The sequence below is a fragment of the Herpailurus yagouaroundi genome, unplaced genomic scaffold (assembly GCF_014898765.1).
Source record: "Herpailurus yagouaroundi ecotype Mexico unplaced genomic scaffold, PumYag 190, whole genome shotgun sequence".
Taxonomy (NCBI): domain Eukaryota; kingdom Metazoa; phylum Chordata; class Mammalia; order Carnivora; family Felidae; genus Herpailurus; species Herpailurus yagouaroundi.
This window is the reverse complement of record NW_024412421.1, coordinates 31134587-31153666: the sequence shown is the minus strand read 5'-3', so window position 1 is coordinate 31153666 and position 19080 is coordinate 31134587. Positions and strand designations below refer to the sequence as shown.

Genomic DNA, 19080 nt, shown 5'->3' with positions numbered 1-19080 from the left:
TCTCCACGTCTCCTTAAATGCCCGCCTGTCTCTGTGTCTGTGTTTGTTTCATCTCCCAGCTCACAACCCCGACTCCCTGTCCACTCACCTACCAGCCTCCCCTAGCATCCCTCTTTTCCTCTCAGACACCTGCATCTGGGGGCAAATACCCAGCCCTACTTACTCTCCTTTCCAGACTTCCTAAAAGGAGACATGGTCCCCGGAGGGTTAGTCTCACTCACCCTCGACGCCTACCGCCCTGGCCGGCCGGGTCTGAGCCTCCGGTGCTCACCCTCCCCGACTCCTGAACGTCCCCGCACTCCATTCTTGTGTCCTTTCCAGCTGCTGTCCATGGTTGACCCCCTTTGTGCCCTGGGAACTCCTCCCTGGGGACTACGTGTAAGAGCCCCGGCATGAGTGACCCATGGCCCCACGATGGGTCCTGCCTGCCATGCAGGGACCCTGGCATAGGGGCCTGGTCTTGGAACTGAGCTACCCCATGTTCCCCTGACTTTCAAGCCAGGCGTAAGGGAAGCTTCCAGGCTTCCTGGGCTCAGCCCCTTCCCTATCCCCAAGCCCCTCAGTGAAGAACCCCAGCTCCTGGGGCCCATTCTGGATTTGGGCACTTACAGGCCCCCTGCCTCCTTTCCCCCGTCTGGTTTTAAACAGGTGCCATGTAGCGTTCACTTCTCCAGCCTGGCCGATTTTGGAAACGTGGAGCTTCGGGGACCTATGGGTCATACAACTTCCCTCTCTTTTTATCACAGCTCCCCAGTGCCTCGCCCCCTTGTGCACCCCAACTCAAGAGCCTGTCTCAGAATCTGTCGGCCCCAGGGCCTTGGAGCCACTGGTACAAGGTCACATCATGAACAGCTAACACGCACCAAGCAGCACTTCCAGGAACAGACTCGCGTGCGTTTATTCATAATAGAAGCACCTCTGCTGTTTGAGGCGAGGCCTATGATAAAGCTAAGAACAGTGGGGCTCAGAAAGGGTAAGCTCCTTGCCCAAGACCACACAGCTGGGAAGTGACCATGGTAAGACCTGAACCCAGGTTTGCCTGTGGTCAGAGAGAGACTGGCAGATGCTGGCTGCTGCCGGCTTTGGAAATAGAAGAAGGGGTCACAGTCCAACAAATGTAGCTCCTCTGGAAAAGGCTCGGGAGCAGGCAGAAGAAATCAAGTCCACACCTTGATACTAGCCCAGGAAGACCCATTTTGGACTTGTGACCTTTATAACCAGAGGATGATAGATTTGTACCGTTTTCAGCCATGAATTTGGTGGTAATTTGTACAGAGAGCAGCTGTAGGAAACTAACACAGATTTTTGGTCTCATCCTCTACCCTGTGGTGTTCCCACCAGGCAGATGGGCTGGAGTTTGGATCCAGAGTTTCCTTTCTGGCTGTGCTCACCTGAGCCAAGTCATTGTTTTCCAACAAACATTCACTGAATGTAGACCACATGCCAGAAGCCGGGCTGGAGGCGGTGGGGTGGGGGAAAGTGTCTCAGCACAGCGGCCCCCCTGAGCCTGATGTTCCTACCGGGGAGGATAGTCGCCCAGCTTCTAGGATTGGTAGGAAGATGCACTCAAGTCACTCATTCATTCAACAGGTGCTTGTTTAGCATCTGTGACGAACCAGGCATTGTTTTCAGAAAAGACTCAAGTTGCCACTTACAGCTCTTACTCTGCACGTATAAACTCATGTAATCCTCTTAAAGACCCTGTGGGGGTGCAGTACGGACACTCCCCTGCGCTGAGGGGCACAGAGAAGCTAAGGCATTTGCAGAGCACACAGCCAGTGTGTGGCTGGTGGCACCTGAGCCCAGGCAGTCTGGCTCCAGAGCCACTCCCACGCCCGCCCCCGTCTATTTCTCACTCCTGCCGGGTCCCTCCACCTCAGCCCTCACCCCCGACACCCTTCCCCTCCCCGTCAACCAGGCACTTGCCCAACCGTGACCATGATCCCCCCTAAGCGTCGCCTTCCCTTTGTCACAGGCGTTGGCCAGAGTCTGGCTTGTGACGGCCTCAATGCCACCATGCACTGTGGCTCAGGGGAGGTCATCCAGATCCAGGATGCCTTCTACGGGCGCCAAACTCCCTATTACTGCATCCAGGATGCTGCGCGGCCCTCAGACCTGGAGGAGGGATGCGGCTGGCTCAGCGTCAAGGACGAAGTGGCAGGTAGGCCCCAAGGACAGCTCTGGCTGTGGGGGCAAGGCAGGTCATGGTGCCCCATGCCTAGCAAAGGGTTTTGGAAGGCTTGAACCATCTTCACATCTGACCTTGGGCCTCCAACATTAGGAAAATGGGGCCGTCTCTGCCCACAGCACCATGCAGGGAAGCAAGGGGGCCAGGGCTCGCCTCCTCACCCAATGCCACACCCTCCCCTGCGGGCCAGGGGGGCATTCTGCTCCCCACTCCACTTGGTCGCAAGAAACATTGCTTGCTTGCTTTTTTTTTTTTTTAATGTTTATTTTATTTTTGAGAGAGAGAGAGAGAGAGAGAGAGAGAGAGAGAGAGAGAATGAGCTGAGGAGGGGGAGAGAGAGAGGTGAACAGAGGATCCAAAGCAGGCTCTGCACTGACAGCAGAGAGTCCTATGTGGGGCTCAAACTTACAAACCATCATGACCGGAGCTAAAGTTGGATGCTTAACCACCTGAGCCCCCAGGCACTCCACCTTCTTTCTTTAAAAAAAAATTGTTTATTTCTTTATTTTTGAGAGAGACAGAATGTGTACGAATGAGCAGAGAGAGAGGGAGACAGAGAATCCTCAGCAGGCTCTGTATTGTCAAGGCAGAGCCTGACTTGAGGCTCAAACTCATGAATCATGAGATCATGACCTGAGTGGAAATCAAGAATCAGATGTTGAACTGACTGAGCTATCCAGGCGTCCCGCTTTCTTTTTCTTATTTAATTTTTAAAAATGTCCAAATACTCCAAACATATAGACAATAAAAGCATTTCGGGGTACCGGGGTAGCTCAGTTAGTTGAGCACCCTACTCTTGGTTTCAGCTCAGGTCATGATCTCACGGTTCATGGGTTCGAGCCCTGCATTAGGCTCTGGGCAGACCCTGAGAAGCCTGACTGGCATTCTTTCTCTCTGCCCCTCCCCCACTCACACACGCGTGTGTGTGTGTGTGTGTACATGTGCTCTCGCTCTCTCTCTCAAAATAAATAAACTTAAAAAAAATATTTCGGTGAATTCCCATAGACCTCCTACCCATTGTTGCTAAATCCTGATGACATTATTCCATATTTGCTTAATGTCTCCTCATTACACAAACGACGTGACTTTGAATTTTGTATTATCCACTGTGATACACATACCAGTTCGTTTCATCTATTGTATAACTACACCATAATTCGTCTCTTTCTCTGTTGAGAGTTGAATGGGTTGTGTCCTAATCCCTGGCTATTGTGAATAATGCTGAAACACACGATCGTGGTGGCAACTCTTGTCCATGTGGGAGAGTTTCTCTATGGCCTTGTTTCTCTAAATCACATTAAATCTGCCTGTGAGCTGCATTTGCCTGGTGACAAGGGCTCAGTTTCAGAAATTACAGGGGCTCCCTGCACCCTCCTGGGGGACACAAAGGTCTTAGAAACCTTTATTGTCCAGGACGTAGGGATTCCCCTCCTCTCTGCTGTGGTTATTAGTGTTGGGCCTGCAGGGCCCCAGGAAGGCAGAGAGTCTGTTGCTTTCTTGGCCAAGTGAGGACACAATAGTCTGTGCCCAAGCTGGGAGCTCTGGGGCCTCAGGCTGAGTCTCCCCACATACGTCTCTCGGCAATTCCCTGAGGGCCCCTGCCTCCACCCAAAGGCCCTGTGAAGATTCCAGGAGGAATGCCCTGTATTCTCAGAACCTGCCAAGCGGCCTCATCCCCGACTTGGGGAAGATGCTCCCTCTGCCTGGAGAGCGACATGCTCTTCTCCCCACCACATCTGGCCCGCATTGTCCCTGGCCCCCCGGGGCAGGTGTGGGGGAAGGAAATACTGACATCGGCCATGTGACTCCCATTCGCTCTCCTTGTTGCTCTGGCCTTCCTGAGGCTGTGGCCCCTCTGAGCGGGAAAGGCCTGGGCTGGATGGGCTGACAGATGTGCCTCCCTCATGGAGGCGTGGAGGGGGCTGAGTGGTCTATTTCCCCAAAGGCCCAGATGCAAGTTTCCAAACCTTGCGGCCACACCCCAGAGAGCAATTGGAGGGGAACCCTGCATCCTCTTGGGAGAGGTCAGAGGAACAGATGTGGGCAGGGTCTGGGGGGGATCCGTTTGTATCTAAGTAGCAGGCTCACTCATTCATTCAGCCAGTTGGTCAGTAAACATTCGTTCAACCCAATCTCATGCCGTGCTCTGTCCTGGGCTCTGTGGATAAAGGGATGAATCAAACAGTTTGTTTTTCAAAGAGCTTGCAGTCTAATGGGGAGACACATGATGAATACAAGCAATGGCCTAGCACTGTGCTCCATGCCATAACAGAAGAGAGCAAAGGTGCTTTGGATTTACTCATGCAAAACTCATTTTGTAGCTGCTAGGTGCTGGGTACTGTTCCGTGTGCTGGAGATACAGCAGTGAACAAAAACAAAACAAAATGCTCCCATTCTCTTGGACAGTGAAGTATACGGCTGTGGATGCACATAGTAGGGGCAAAGAACTCTGAGGGGTATATCAAGCCGAGTCCCATTAGGAAAACAGAAATCATGTTAGGTCTTTCAATAGAGGGAATTTAATGCAGGGAGCTGGTTGCCCAGTCATGCAAGTGCTGAGAAGTCAAACAGGGGATAATGATACCACCCTGACACAAGCAGCCACGGACAGTCACCACTACCCCTAAGGGCCAGAGGGACAACCTGAGTGGATGGTCTCACCAAAACCAGAAGTGAGGGCCATCCCGCAAGTGCTAGAATCATGGTGGAGGCTGCCCTGTGGGAGCGAGGTCCATGAGGGAGGGCCTATTCAGAGGGAGCTGCAGTCAGAGAGAGGATGAAAACACAGGATGAAAAGCCCTCTGCCCTCTTATGTCTTCCTGTCTGGGGAAGGCAGAAGTATGGCCCCCAAGATTTGCCATCCTAATCCCTGGGGCTCCGGGTGTGATGAGATACCTTGCCTGTGAATGTGTTAATTTGCATGGCAAAGGGGCTTTGCAGATGTAGTTACGGTTCCTAATCTGGATTATCCAAGTGGGCACAATGTAACCACATGATCCGTTAAAAGCAAAGAACCTTCTCTGGCCAAAGGCAGAAAAGAGATGTGGCCAATGGAGAAATCAGAGTTTAAGTGTGAGACAGGTCTGATACCCTACTGCTGGCTCTGAGAGAACAATGGAGGGCCACGCGCAAGGACTGGAAAATGGCCTCTGAGAGCTAAGGGCGGATCCGGCTGACAGCCAGCGGGAAATGGGAACTCATTCCTACATCCTGGGGCACCTCACCCACCTGTCGCTCCTCCCAGGCTTCTGTGTAGGCATGTAACTCATCTGCATGGGCAGGAGGGAGAGACGGCAGGTGACCTGAAGTTTCTGGCCTGGGCTCTCCACACTTCTCCTTCCTGTGGGCACCTGGACGGGATTCCTGATCTTTTCCCTCTTTGCCAGTTCTCAGGACGAAAGTTCCTACTTCAGGCCATGTGACTGGATGCTACTGGACCAGTGGTTCTCCAAGTGGGGTGCCAGGGCCAGCAGCATCAACATCACTTGGGAGCTTGTTAGAAAAGTAAACAGTTTTTTATAAATGTTTACTCATTTTTGAGAGAGGGAGGGAGGGAAGGAAAGAGAGAGAGAGAGAGATAGAGTGTGTCAGTCAGCAGGGGACAGGCAGAGAAAGGGGGACAGAGGATCTGAATCAGGCTCTATATTGACAGCAGTAAGACTGATTTGGGGCTTGAACTCACTAACTGTGAGATCATGACCTGAGCTGAAGTCAGATGCTTAACCAACTGAGCCACCCAGGTGCCTCTAGAAATTCTAAGGAAATTCTTAAGCTGACATCTACACCCACTGACTCAGAAGCACTGGGGGTGGGACCTGGAAATCTCTATCTTCCAGAGCCTTTCAGAAGATTCTGGCATATTCTAAGATTTGAGAACCCCTGTGCTGGCCCCTGAGCTGCTTGAGGGAAAGAATCCTACTTCTCTCTCCCCCTAGGACCTCGGCCCCTGCCTGGTCTTCAGTGGACACCAGCAGATATTTGTGGGGTGGAAGGTGGGTGAATGAATGAATGAGAGGCCATTCATCTCTGTCTGAACCTGTCCCTTCCTGTCCTTCCTGCTGTTCCTGCTCCTTCTGGGATTCGGGCACTTCCCAGGCCAGTGCCAGGGGCTGCAGGTGTGCCAGGTGGCCGCAGATGGGACCTACTTCGGAGACCCGTGCCCCACCCAGGGCAGCTACCTGTGGGTGCAGTACGAGTGCCAGGAAGGTGAGTCCCCAGCTTGCCTAGCCATGGGAATTCCCGATTTCCACACCAGGTCCAGCCCCACTTGGAGCACTGGGAGAAGACACCCCTGGGCATCGATCTGTGTACTAAGACTTCCTCGCCCACCACTCGTGCCCTGCAGCCTGACCTCCCCACCCGGCTTAGCCTCTTGGGGTAAAGAGTCTGAGGCTCCTGCTGCAGAAATGAGCCATCAAGCCAGAAGTTCAGTTTCCTGGAGTGGCCCAACAAACACATCAGATAAGGCCAGCATTGCTTGACAGAAGAAAGCCAAAAGATGTCTCACTCCCCGACCCCACACCCACCTGGGCCACCGCCCTGCCCTGCCCTGCCCGTAGGCTGCATTTTAGATCACACACGAACTTTTAAAAACTTGAAAGATCTAAAAGTAGCATGCATAATTACAATTTATAAAACTGTCATAAATCAAGAAAGAATTCCTCCCTTCAATTCTCCAGTCCTACTCCTCCTAAGGAAACCACTGCTAAATGTTTACTGTAAGTTCTTCCCTGCTCTTTATTTTTTTTTTAATGTTTATTTATTTATGAGAGAGACAGAGAGAGAATGAGTGGGGACGGGGTAGAGAGAGAGGGGGGGAGAGAGAGAATCCCAAGCAGGCTCGGAGCTGTCAGCACAGAGCCCAAAATGGGACTTGATCTCATGAAACGTGAGATCGTGACCTGAGCCGAGATAAGAGCTGGATGTTTAACTGACTAGGCCACCTGGGTGCCCCTCTTCCCTGCTTTTTAAACTGTTTTCAGACATGGCTGTGTATGAGTGTACATACATAAGTTATAATCATTTAAAATATATTAGTTTACAGCTCAATTTTTTTTTTTTTTTTTACTTAATAATATATTCTGGACATCTCTCCAAGTCACTACCTTATTCTTTTAATGACTGCATAGTATCCCATCATAAGATCATGTCAAAATTTATTGAACCAGTCCCCTGTTGACGGACATTTAGGCTGCTTCAGATTTTCTGTTGTTAGGTGCACCCTGCAGCAGTCATTCTTGTGGGTATATCTTGACATGTGCCGGATTCTGTTTAGAGGAGAGGTCCCTAGTACAGGGAATGCTGGGTCATAGGGTATGTGCAGCTTAAATGTTCAAAGATGCTGCTAAATTACACTCCAAAGTGGCCGCGCTGATTTGCACGCCTACTAACCGTGTATGAGAGCTCTGCTTCTCCCTAAGGCAACGTTCTGCCACCGTCCAGAAAATCAGTCACAACACACTTTCCACTGAGAAGATGAGTTGACGGTGCAGGGAGCTCTGAAGGGAAGAGCGAGTCAGGGAATGTTGGGGTCCCCAGGGACGATCCAGGACAGCAGGGTCCATGGGTGTAGAAAGGGGGGTACTACAGAGAGAAGGGGACAAGTTTTACCAGCGCCATTAGTGTCTTGGAGATGCCTGGGTGGAGTAAGAGGGAGCGGGACGTCTTCATTCTATTTTCTGGGAAGAAGAGGCCACGTGTTTTGGCAGTGCTTTCCGGTTGGTGGTTTTGCTAATGGACAAAGGGTGCCCTTTGGAGATCTGCCAGTCTCAGTGTGGCTGTCATTGGACAAATGCATCGCTTAGGCCAGGGGGTGTATTGGTCTGGTGACCCCGGACCAAATTTTCTGCCCCAATTTTGATTTCAAATATCCTGCCCCCATGTGAACCGGTGTGCTCTAATCACAGTGTTTCTGATTTGTAAAGGGAGAGATTCTATCCGGCAGTCCCCCCACTGCCGTGCCCCCCACCCCGCCCCCGCCACAGTGCCCAGAAAGGCCTCGCTGCTGCCTGCGTGTCCTCAGGCAGCTATGAATCAGGACCACGAAGACTTTCCGACTAGCTCTGGAAAGTCCTTTTGATGTGCATTCAGCTTCTTCTATCTTTTCCTTCTTCATTTGTGCTCAGAAACTGAAAGATTCTGCTGCACAAATTAGCCGGGGGCTGTGGGAAGCCTCAGCAAATTCTATGCCCCTCCCTGTCCTCCATAACAGTTTTGAAAGCTCAGGTTTTGTAAAATGTAATGTGCACTAAATGGCTTACAATGAATCTTTGGCCACCTTAGCCAAGTAGATCTTCCTAAAGGTGCTTGGCTTTTTTGTCTTTTTAAACATGATGAAATACATTTAGACAATCAATAGAATCCTGGTTAAATAAATTAGAGTACACTGTGCAGCTATTAAAAAGAACAAGGCAAGGGCACCTGGGTGGCTCAGTTGGTTGGGTGTGTGACTTCAGCTCAAGTCATGATCTCACAGTTCGTGGGTTCGAGCCCCACATGGGGCTCTGTGCTGACAGCTCAGAGCTTGGAACCTGCTTCGGATTCTGTGTCTCCCTCTCTCTCTCTGCCCTTTTCCTGCTCACGCTCTGTCTCTCTACCTCTCTCAAAAACAAATAAACGTTAAAAAATTAAAAAAAAGAAAAAAAGAACAAGGCACTTCTGAGTTCATACAGAACCATCTCCAACATATACTAGGTGAAAAAAAAAAAAAAAAAGGAAGATGCCAAATAGTGAACACAGCCTGAACCATTTTTAAGAACAGAAAAGTATGTATGTGCTTAGAATGTGTAGGTATCCTGGAAGGTGACCCTGGATACTGGTAACAATGATTGCCTCTGGGGACACTGCAGGATGACAGGGGAGGGAGGCTTTTTTCTCACTCTATACCCTTTATACATTTCAAATTCTGTACCTTGGCATGTATTACCTATGAACGAAATATAAAATTTAAAAGAACTTTAAAAAGTAAAAACAGGGGTGCCTGGGTGGCTCAGTCATTTAAGCATCCAACTTTGGCTCAGGTTATGATCTCATAGTTTATGGGTTCGAGCCCCACGTCGGGCTCTGTACTGACTGTTCAGAGCCTGGGGCCTGCTTCAGCTTCTGTGTCTCCCTCTCTCTCTGCCCCTCCCCTCCCCTGCCTCTCTCTCTCTCTCTCTTTTTCAAAAATAAATAAACATTAAAAAAAGTAAAAATAAAATTATAAAAATTTTAAAAGCCCCACCTAAAGATAAAGGACAGGTGGATAGAAGAGAGTATGTTTTAAACAGAAGCATGCAATTTTGCTTTGTGATGGCATATAGCATTTTCCTTTTTGATCTGCAGGCCTACAGCTGATGGTGTCCAATGAGAGTTTCATCTTTGACAATGTCACCATCTCCCTGACATGGCTCCTCTCTCCCTACATTGGAAACCTTTCGTGTATAATTAGTACAGGAGATGGCCACACTTTTGATCCCTACTACCCTCCCAGGTAAGAGGAATCTCTGAGCCTTGAGTCAGGATGTATCAGTCAGCTTCTGCTGCATAACAAAACATCCCCAAACTTAGTAGCTTACAATAATATTTATTATTCCTCATGGTTCTTTGGGTCAGCTAGGTGGCTTTGCTTATCTGGGCCAGCCTTGCTGGGGGCGCATGGCCTCAGAAGTCCTCATGTATATGTCTGGTGGTCAGCTGAGTGTTGGCTAGGGGCATGTATTGCATAATAATCACCCAACAGGCTAGTCTAGCCTCACTGGCATGGTGGCAGAGGGTTTCTAGCAGCAACTGAGAACAAGGCCTACTGTGCAAGCATTTTTAAAATCTCTACTTGTATCACATTTTCTAATGTCTCATTGGCCAAAGCAAGTTCCATGGCCACACCCAGGCTCAACAGGTGGAGAAACAGACTCCACCTGTTGATGGAAGAAATGGCAGAGCCACAGTACAAAGGGGCATACGTACAGAAATGGCATGCACAGGTTTTCTCACTATGGAGGCCACATGAACAGTCTTGAAGAGCTGGGTCCTTATGGGTTCGCTCTGTGTAGAATCGCTCCTGGGTCACTGTCCAAGGAGTTGGTAATGATGTGAAAAAGATGCTCGCATGGATGTGGGAATGTTTTCTGTTGGCAAGAATAACAAACAATAATAGTAGCAATATTCATAACAGTCCAGCCAAGCAGCTTTCACATATAATCTCATGTAATCCTCACTACAAACCCTATCAGCTAGATCTATGCTATCCGGCAGAACAGCCACTTGCCACATGAGCTATTGGGTATTTGAAATGTGGCAGGTCTTAATTAAGATATGCTGTTAATTAAAACACACGTGGGATTTTGAAGATTTCATCCGCCCCTCACCAACCTCTCATAAAAGATGTAAAGTACCTCACTAATTTTTAAATATTGATTACATGTTGAAATGAAAGTATTTTGGATATATTGGGTTAAAGAAAATAAATTATTAAAATTAATTTTATGTATTACTTATTCAATGTGGCTCTTAGAACATACACATGGGTGGCTCACACTGTATTTCTATTGGACACTGTTGAGCTAGGTAACTGTTATTTTGTTTTCATGGACAAAGCAGCTGAGGCTCAGAGAGGTATAGTGGCAGCGCCCAAGACACACAGCTTGTGAGTGGCAACATGGTGACACAAGCCAGGACTGTCTGGCATAAAAGCTGAGGCCCTCAAGCCCCTGGCACATTACACGGCATGAAGGCATTATACTCTGCATCCCCTAGGAGAGCCGAACCTCCCCAGCCTGATGGCAGCTGAACTCAATTCATAACATTTCCAAGTCCTACTGGGCCTGGGGTAAGCTCCATTCTGCTCTGCTGGGTGCCCCCAGAATGATCCAGAATTTCCAGATCCTCAGTGGGTTGGGGGCTTCTTACAGCGGTCTTCAGTTCAACATGAATCCCCAGGGAAATAATGGAGGCTCAAAAGCCCCTTTCCTAACCCTAAACATCTGCAGTTCTACCCTGTGGGGAGCTAGAGGTTCTGAATCCAGTCCTGCACATGCTCAGCATTGCTGGAAGCCCTGGCTGGGGTGGGGCCAAGAGGGGCCAGCCCTGTCCCTGGCCCAATTCTGCCCCAGTGAGGGAAAGTTTCACACTCAACAGTCCTCTGAGGCCTCAGACATTGTGCTGTGCCGCCATATAAAATGGCATGTCCAGAAGCTAAGGTTCTAATCCCAGCTGCTGCTAACGTGTGTGAGACAATTTCTGGTCTTGGGTTTCCGTTCCCTTCCCTGTCGCATTAATATTGGTGGCTGCCTTGTTTCGTGGAGTAAAATGAGAAATTACATGTGAAGATGCTTTGGGGGAAATGTTACAAAATGTTACAAAAGTGATACAAATACCCATGACCTTGTTGTGCAGGTTTCTTCCTGCTTGCTACCATGGCAATGAAAAAACAGCAAATGCTAAGCTATACAATCGTCCGGCCCCCAAATTTTAAACAACTTGCATTTGGCATTCGTCAAAATCGACTGTCGGTTGCCCTGCTAAGACCTTTAGTTACACAAAGACATTCCAGTAATAAACAAACAAACAGTAGCTACAAATTGGAGCAAATGAGACAAAATGCTAGTATTAGTCAACTCTGGATGGTGAGGCCAAAATACTCAGCTTCTTCTGTCATTTTGGTTAATTTTGGGAGATCCATTTCCAATGCTTCCTTATCAGCAATAGCAGCCTCAGCACTCAACCTAGAATATTAAAAATGGCATGAATTTTAAGTTCACAGAAGTCACATACCTTGCGTGAATGTCGCTGTGCTTTTATGTGTTTGTACAGCATCCTACTTTTGCTTAAGTCATGATAAGCTAAGACCTAAATGGGCCACTTCCTCTCTACTGCAGACAAACAACATGAGCTAATGGGGAATCCGATCTGAAATAGAAACAACATAATAAAGTCAAAGGATTTCTCCTTTAGATTCTTCTTGCCTTGCACTCCCGATGTATTGTGTTCATTTGAATGTCAAGCTGTTTTGTTTTACTGTTTGTTGTAGGAAACTTTATACGTTTCTGTAATTTATTGTGTGCCTCCTGGACCAATTTGCGAAGGTGAAATTTGTCCTTGTCCAGCTTTGGGTGTCTCAGCGCCACCTACCGACAGATCAGGGGATTGCCATCATTTTGGGGTCTATTCAGAGCTGCCTCCACACGTAGCTGAATCTGGAGAGGCCGCTTCCCTGGAAATCGGTATTTCGTAAGACAGAACAAAATCCAGAGGGACCTAGATGTACACAGGATGTTGGGAAGCTCAGAGGAACTATGTGGAAGGCTATGGTCATAAAGGACTGAAGTCTTTCGGGGGAACCAGGCAGGAGCTATGGAGGTAGAGAAAGGGACAACAGGGATGTGAAGGGGCGTGGCCTCCTCAGGTAACTGCGAGCACCTCGCGTTACAGCAGGAGTTCGGGGTATGTGGGGGAAAATGAAAGATGCTGCTGGAAAACTCAAAAGGAGTCCGCTGATAAAGGGCCTTGATATGCCAGCCAGTTTGGAGAAATTGTTTTTAGGAGAACATGTAGGTTGGGCACCAGGAAACTGATTTGGGGTACAGCAGGTTTCCCGGGGGAAGGGGTTCCAGGATGGAGCAGGGGCAGAAGGTACAATGGGATGCACTAGCAACACAGGCCCTTCCCATCCCTACAGAGAATTCTAGAGCCGGGACCTGCCGGGACTGAGGCAAGAGAGTGGAACCTCAGCGCTCTGGCACAGAGCAGCCATGGGATGCAGGAAGGCACCCTGCAGGGGAGGAGGGGGGGAGGCTGCTCCCTTTGGCCAAGGGGAATTCCTGGAGATGGATCCATCTGTGAGGCCTTGGCCACTAACACACCAGAGTGCTGGGGAGGGGCAGACCTCGGCCTTGAAGTGCAGAATCTGGGTGACTCACATCCACTACAGAGGATACTTAAGAATATTTAGGCCATTTGGATACATGATCTGTGATTGTTAATACTGTTGCAAGAGTTACTAATAGTCACTGGGTAATTTTAAGGGCTAAATGGGACTACAAAGAAGAAAATAATTGGCACAGAGTTGATTCTTAAAAATGGGTAATTGTTGCCATTATGTTAATATTACAGAAGCATATACTACTTTTATTTTTAAGATGGCATAAATGCCATCCTATTATACACACACACACACACACACAAAACCCCACAATATCTGAGCCTATCACATACCAGGTACTTACTCAGCCATGGTCTCATTTAAACCTCACAACGACCCAGCCAGGAATGGCTCTCACCTCATTGTATGGACAAGGGAGCTGAGACTCAGAGTGGTTGAGTCATTAGGTTACACAGGTGACTGACAGAGCTCTGGAGACCTCACTTCCGGCTTTCTACCCTTTCCATTCTACCACACTGCCCAATTTGGTCAGGTGGCTTTATCCACCAAGCCGGCTAGCAACTTGTGAGTGACATTAACAAAATGGCACAGACCTTGGTATTCTTAACAATTGGACATTCTGAGCAAAGATAAAAAACGTGAGCTCTCTTCCCCATTTTCTTTCTTTTTAAAGAAAAGCCACATCCCATTAATGTAAACGATCAAAGCAGCATGTGCAAATCAGTGAGGGGCAGTGTCTTCGACTAAGTTTTAAACTTTTTATTGAGGCATAAATATGTACAAAAAACTGCACAAAAAGATACAACTCAGTTAACTTCTACAAAGTGAAATGTCTGCACCCATGTAACTCGTACTCAGATCAAGAAACAAAATATGACCAGTCTCCCAAGAGTCCTCCCGGGGCCCCCAAGTCTACCAATTTCTACCACTGTCGATCAGCGTGACCCGTTCGAAACTTCTATAAATGGAATCATAAAGTGTATTCTCTTTTGTGTCTGACTTCTCAACAGTACATTTTTGAGATGTATCCTATTGTTGTGTATAACTGTGACTTCTTTGTTCTCATTTCTGTAGAACATTCCATCACATGGATATCCCTTGCTTTACTTATTCCTTTCTAGTGCCGGTAGTCCTTTTGGGTGGTTTCCCCTTTGGACGATTACAAACTATGTGGCTGTGAACATTGGAGCGCATGTCTTTGCTGCATTTCTGTTGGGTTTGCACCCAGGAATGGCACTGCTGGCTCATAGGATCATCAAAAAATGTTAGGTTGTTGCCTCCGTTGCTTTGTACTCCGAGCAGATCTTCCCTTTGTTGGCAGCAGTTTCTAAAAGCACTTTGCTGTCTTCTGCCTCCAGTGAGATCACTGGGAGACAAATCAGGAAAAGTCCGTTTCTCTGCCTTTCGTTCCTGAGCACTTTCAGTTGGCAGGAGAGCTCAAGGAATGGAATGAGTCACTTTTCCCAGCAAGATCCCTGAAAAACAGCCCAGATTTTGCTATTCAAAACCATCCTTCCCGTGACTGAAAAGAGTTAGTGTTTTCTTGTTCTGAAATCCATGTGGTCTGTTATTAGTAGAGCCTACTCCAGCGTCCTTTTGATTGGTGTTTGCTGGTGAAACTTTTATACTTTTACTTTTAACCTATCCATGTCATTATATTTATTAATTTTTTTTAAGTTTATTTATTTATTTTGAGAGAGAGAGTGAGGGTGAGAACATGAGCAGGGAGAGAGAGAGAGAGGGAGGGAGAGAATCAGAGAGAATCCCAAGCAGGCTTTGTGTTGTCGGTGCAGAGTCCAATGCAGGGCTCAGTCCCATGAACCATGAGATCATGACCTGAGCTGGAACCAAGAATCAGCTGCTTTAACTGACTGAGCCACCCAGGTGCCCCCTTATCATTATATTTAACGTGGACTTCTTATAGACAGTCTATGGTTGAGAATTTTTTTTAATCCCATCTGGCACAATAATTGGTGTGTTTGGATCATTTATAAGTAATATAATTATTGATATAGTTGGATTTAGGTCCACTATTTTCTTGTTTTCTGTTTGCTCCTCTGTTTATTTTCCCTCTGTTCTTCTCCTCTCTTGCCTTCTTTTGGATTATTTGAATATTTTTAGCATTCCATTTTAACATATCTATCAGCTTTTTTGGTTATAGATCTTTTTATTACCTTTTTAGTAGTTAGTTGCTTCATGGATTACAATATACATATCCAACCTTACACAGTCTATATGGAGTTCATATTTTACTTCATTAAAATGTTGAAGCTTTACTGGCATATAGGTCCTTTTGCTCACCCTCCTCTATATTATAGTCGTCATATGTAGGACATTTACATATATTGAAAATCTCTCTCTCTCTCTTTTTTTTTTTTTTTTTTAGTTTATTTACTTTTGAGAGAGAGAGAGAGCAAGCACAAGCCAGGGAGGGGCAGAGAGAGGGAGACACAGAACCCAAAACAGGCTCCAGGCTCTGAGCTGTCAGCACAGAGCCCAATGAGGGGCCTGAATTTACCAAAATGTTACCAGTCTATGAATTTACCAAAATATTTACCATTACTTGTGCTCTTCCTTCACCCTTGAAATTCAAAGTTTCCCTCTGGTACCATTTCTTTTCTGCTGGAAAAACTCCCTTAAACACTTCTTTTATAGACTTTTTGGCAACAAATTATCTTAGAGGATTTCTTTATTCCTGAGAACGTCTTTATTTTGCTTCACTTCCTGGAGGACATTTTTGCTGGATATAGAATTAGGTGTTGACAACTCTTTTCTTTCAACATTTAAAGATGTTGTCACTGTCTTCGGACTGCCATGCTTTTGAAGGGAAATCTACAGTCAGTCACATCACTGTTTTCTTTACATGCAATGTGTCATTTTTGAGGCTTGTTTTGAGATTTTTTTTTTCCTTTACCTTTGATTTTCAGCAGTTTTATTACTGTATGTGTGGGCACGGTTTTCTTTAACTTTTCCCCTTTTTGGGGGGATCCATGGAGTTTCCTGAATCTTTACATGTATGTATTTTGCCAAACTGGGTAAGTTTTCACCCATTATTTCTTCAGTGTATTTTTCTACACCGATCTATCTCTTCTCACTGGTCCTCCCATGACACAACTGCTTTCTTTTTTGATATTGTCACACAGGTTGCTGATACTCTACTCATTTTTAAAAATTTAATATTTTATTAAGATGTCAATTTATTTAATCTTTTCTTCAGCTTAGATACTTTCTCTTGCTCTTTGTTCAAGTTCACTGACTTTTTTCTGTCATCACTATTCTGCTATTGCAAGCATCCAGTGAATTTTTTATTTCAGATACTGTTTACTTCTAAAATTTTCATTAAAAAAAAAAAGTTTCTGTTTCTCTGCTTAGAATGTCTGGCTTTCCATTCATTTAAAGAGGGTTTACTTTTATGTCATGGAGCATGGCTGAAATAGCTGATTTCAAGCCTGTCTGATAATTCCAACTCCTGAGTCACCTGAAAGGTGACATCCATTATGTTTTCACTTGAGATTGGGTCAGATTTTCCTCATTCTTTGTGTATCATCAAGCAATTTTGGATGATATTCTGGACATTTTGATAGTAGGTTCTGAGACTTTGGATCCAGTTAAAATCCTCTGGAAAATAGATTTTTGTTTTGTTTTAGCAGGCAACCCACCTGGTTAGGTTCAGACCACACTTTATGACTTGCCTTCTGTGAGTGGTGGTTCCCATGTTGGTGTCGTTTCCAAACCTGTTTGGGTTGGCCCCACTCATGGGGCACTCAGGATGGTGTTATGTTGTAGTCTGACTCAAACAAAGCCTTGGCTGTGTGTCTTTGGCTCTACTTTGCACGTGCATAATATGTGAGTGAGCTCATAGTTTGTGCTGGGTTGTTCATGGAAGTGGGGGCCCCTCCTCTCCACATCTCTCATTTTCAGGGTCTCCCCCACAATCTTCAGCTCCCACACATCTCTCTTCACGGCTCCTCTGGATACAAAGATGGGTTTTCTCTTGGGAATTAGGTGTCTGCATCACCCTACACTGTCAGTGCAGCTCCAAGAGGGAGAACAGCCTAGGGCATGGCCAAAAGAGAGAAAAAGAGAAATGACACAAAACAAAACCAGGTATTATTTGCTGTGCCCTCAGACCCACTGGGTCTCTTTTCCTGGTTCTCTTGGCCAAACAGAGGGGATTTCTCTTGGGGGTTTTGTTTTCTTCATTCATTGTACAGTTCCATGACTCAGGGTACCCTAGGGACAAAGTCAAGATATAAAGGAGATTAAAAAAGAAAAAAAGACACAAAACAGGAAAGTCCCATCTTTACGAGTAATTCTTTTTTTTTTTTTTAATTTTTTTTTTTCAACGTTTATTTATTTTTGGGACAGAGAGAGACAGAGCATGAACAGGGGAGGGGCAGAGAGAGGGAGACACAGAATCGGAAACAGGCTCCAGGCTCTGAGCCATCAGCCCAGAGCCTGACGCGGGGCTCGAACTCACGGACCGCGAGATCGTGACCTGGCTGAAGTCGGACGCTTAACCGACTGCGCCACCCAGGCGCCCCTACGAGTAATTCTTAAAGCCTGGGCTTTCCTCCCCAATCTGTCTGCTGTTGTTTACTTTTCAGAGTCCTCAGCAAGTTTCTTTTTGAATTTTGCCTAAAGCCGTAATCAATGGAAGAGACAGGTGGTGGCTTTACTCTTGGCAGGCGCCAAAAATCCAGCTACCGTTTTGCAAGCCTTTTCACAAATATGCTCATTTGTCAAATATTTCTCAGCACGCCTTCTATGCCAGGCGCTGTGTTAGGTGCCGGATTTATAACAGAGATCTAGAAAGACACCGTCTGTGCAGACGACCTAGCGGGGAAGAATGCCAGTGGCGGAGCAAGCACACAAGGAATGAGTGTCACCCAGGAGAAGCAGCCGAGCTACAGCATTGCCTTTATGGGGAACCTAAGGAGGGCTTCCCTGAGGAGGTGATGTTTAAGCTGAGCACCAAAGGAAGAGCATGAGTGTGAGCAGACAGACGAGCCGAGAGCCTTCCCAGCAAAGAACAGCACACCTGCAGGCCCTGAGGCAGACGGGAGGTGGCACATTCCAGGAACCAAAAAGAGGGCAGAGCGGACATACAGCTGGGAGGGGTGTGGCAGGAGATGGGGGTGAGGTCAAGAAGGGAGGTCATGTGGGTCTTTATGGGCCACATTGGCGATTTTCAATCAGTTCTCTCGGCGAAATGAGAAGCCAAGCTTCTATCATTCTGGTACATTTGGAATATGACCCCATTTTACAGATGGGGAAAATATGGTTCAGAAAGGTAGGCTGGGGCATAGCATTTTACAGACGAGGGGGATTTATGTGAGCCACAGAGGGAATAAATAGCAGAAAAAGGACGCGTAACCAAATATTCAACTCCCTGATTGGTCACTGCTATTTCTTCCACTCCCACCTGCTCTAGACATCTCAACGTAACCTTTGTGAATACCAAGGGCTTGGTCACGTAGCATCTCTTTCTTCACCTGTTTATCTTTGCAGGGCAGGGGAGGTGCAAGGTAGGTGAGTGCATATGTGCACACGTGTGTGAATGCATGTGTTTGTGTGTCCCCAACATGGCCAACACTAACTATTGCTGGCAGTTTATCCAGCAACGTGACCCACCAGTTCACAGTCCCTGGGGAATTTATTGTGTTTGCCGAGTGCACAACCAGTGAGTGGCATGTGATGGCTCAGAAGCACGTGACAATCCGAGACAAGACGGAAAGGCTCAGCGTGACTGGGTGCTCCGGCCTGTCGACGTTGGGAGCCAGCCCTCTCTGCCGCACTGTCTTCGGGGAACCTCTGTGGATTCAGGTGGTACTTGATGGAGGTGAGTCTACAGAAATGGTCAAGGTCAAAGCAACCTTGATTTTCCCCAGATCTATCCATCCAACTCCCAGGCTTTAATAAATACTAACAGCACTCATGTATCTAGTTAGTTTTTTAGCTATTCAACTTATTTAGCACCTCGTGCGTGCCCGGAACTGGTCTGAGTACTCCACGTGTGCTAGCCCACCCAGTA

General features: G+C 47.2%; 2 protein-coding genes across 2 annotated transcripts in view; one reads left to right on the top strand and one right to left on the bottom strand.

Annotated features, from left to right (window-relative positions):
- LOC121009972 (polycystin-1-like protein 2) overlaps nt 1–19080 on the top strand; it is a 96694-nt gene that overhangs the window by 2664 nt on the left and 74950 nt on the right. The window contains exons 3-6 of the mRNA XM_040443414.1: nt 1976–2161; nt 6284–6394; nt 9512–9659; nt 18659–18888. Coding sequence (XP_040299348.1) covers nt 1976–2161; nt 6284–6394; nt 9512–9659; nt 18659–18888 — 675 coding nt within the window. The remainder of the gene's footprint in view (nt 1–1975; nt 2162–6283; nt 6395–9511; nt 9660–18658; nt 18889–19080) is intronic.
- BCO1 (beta-carotene oxygenase 1) overlaps nt 1–19080 on the bottom strand; it is a 95424-nt gene that overhangs the window by 61540 nt on the left and 14804 nt on the right. Inside the window, exons 5-7 of the mRNA XM_040443207.1 lie at nt 17182–17279; nt 11939–12073; nt 10133–10293 (exon numbers count right to left, since the gene is read on the bottom strand). The gene's annotated coding sequence lies outside the window, so the exon portion shown is untranslated. The remainder of the gene's footprint in view (nt 1–10132; nt 10294–11938; nt 12074–17181; nt 17280–19080) is intronic.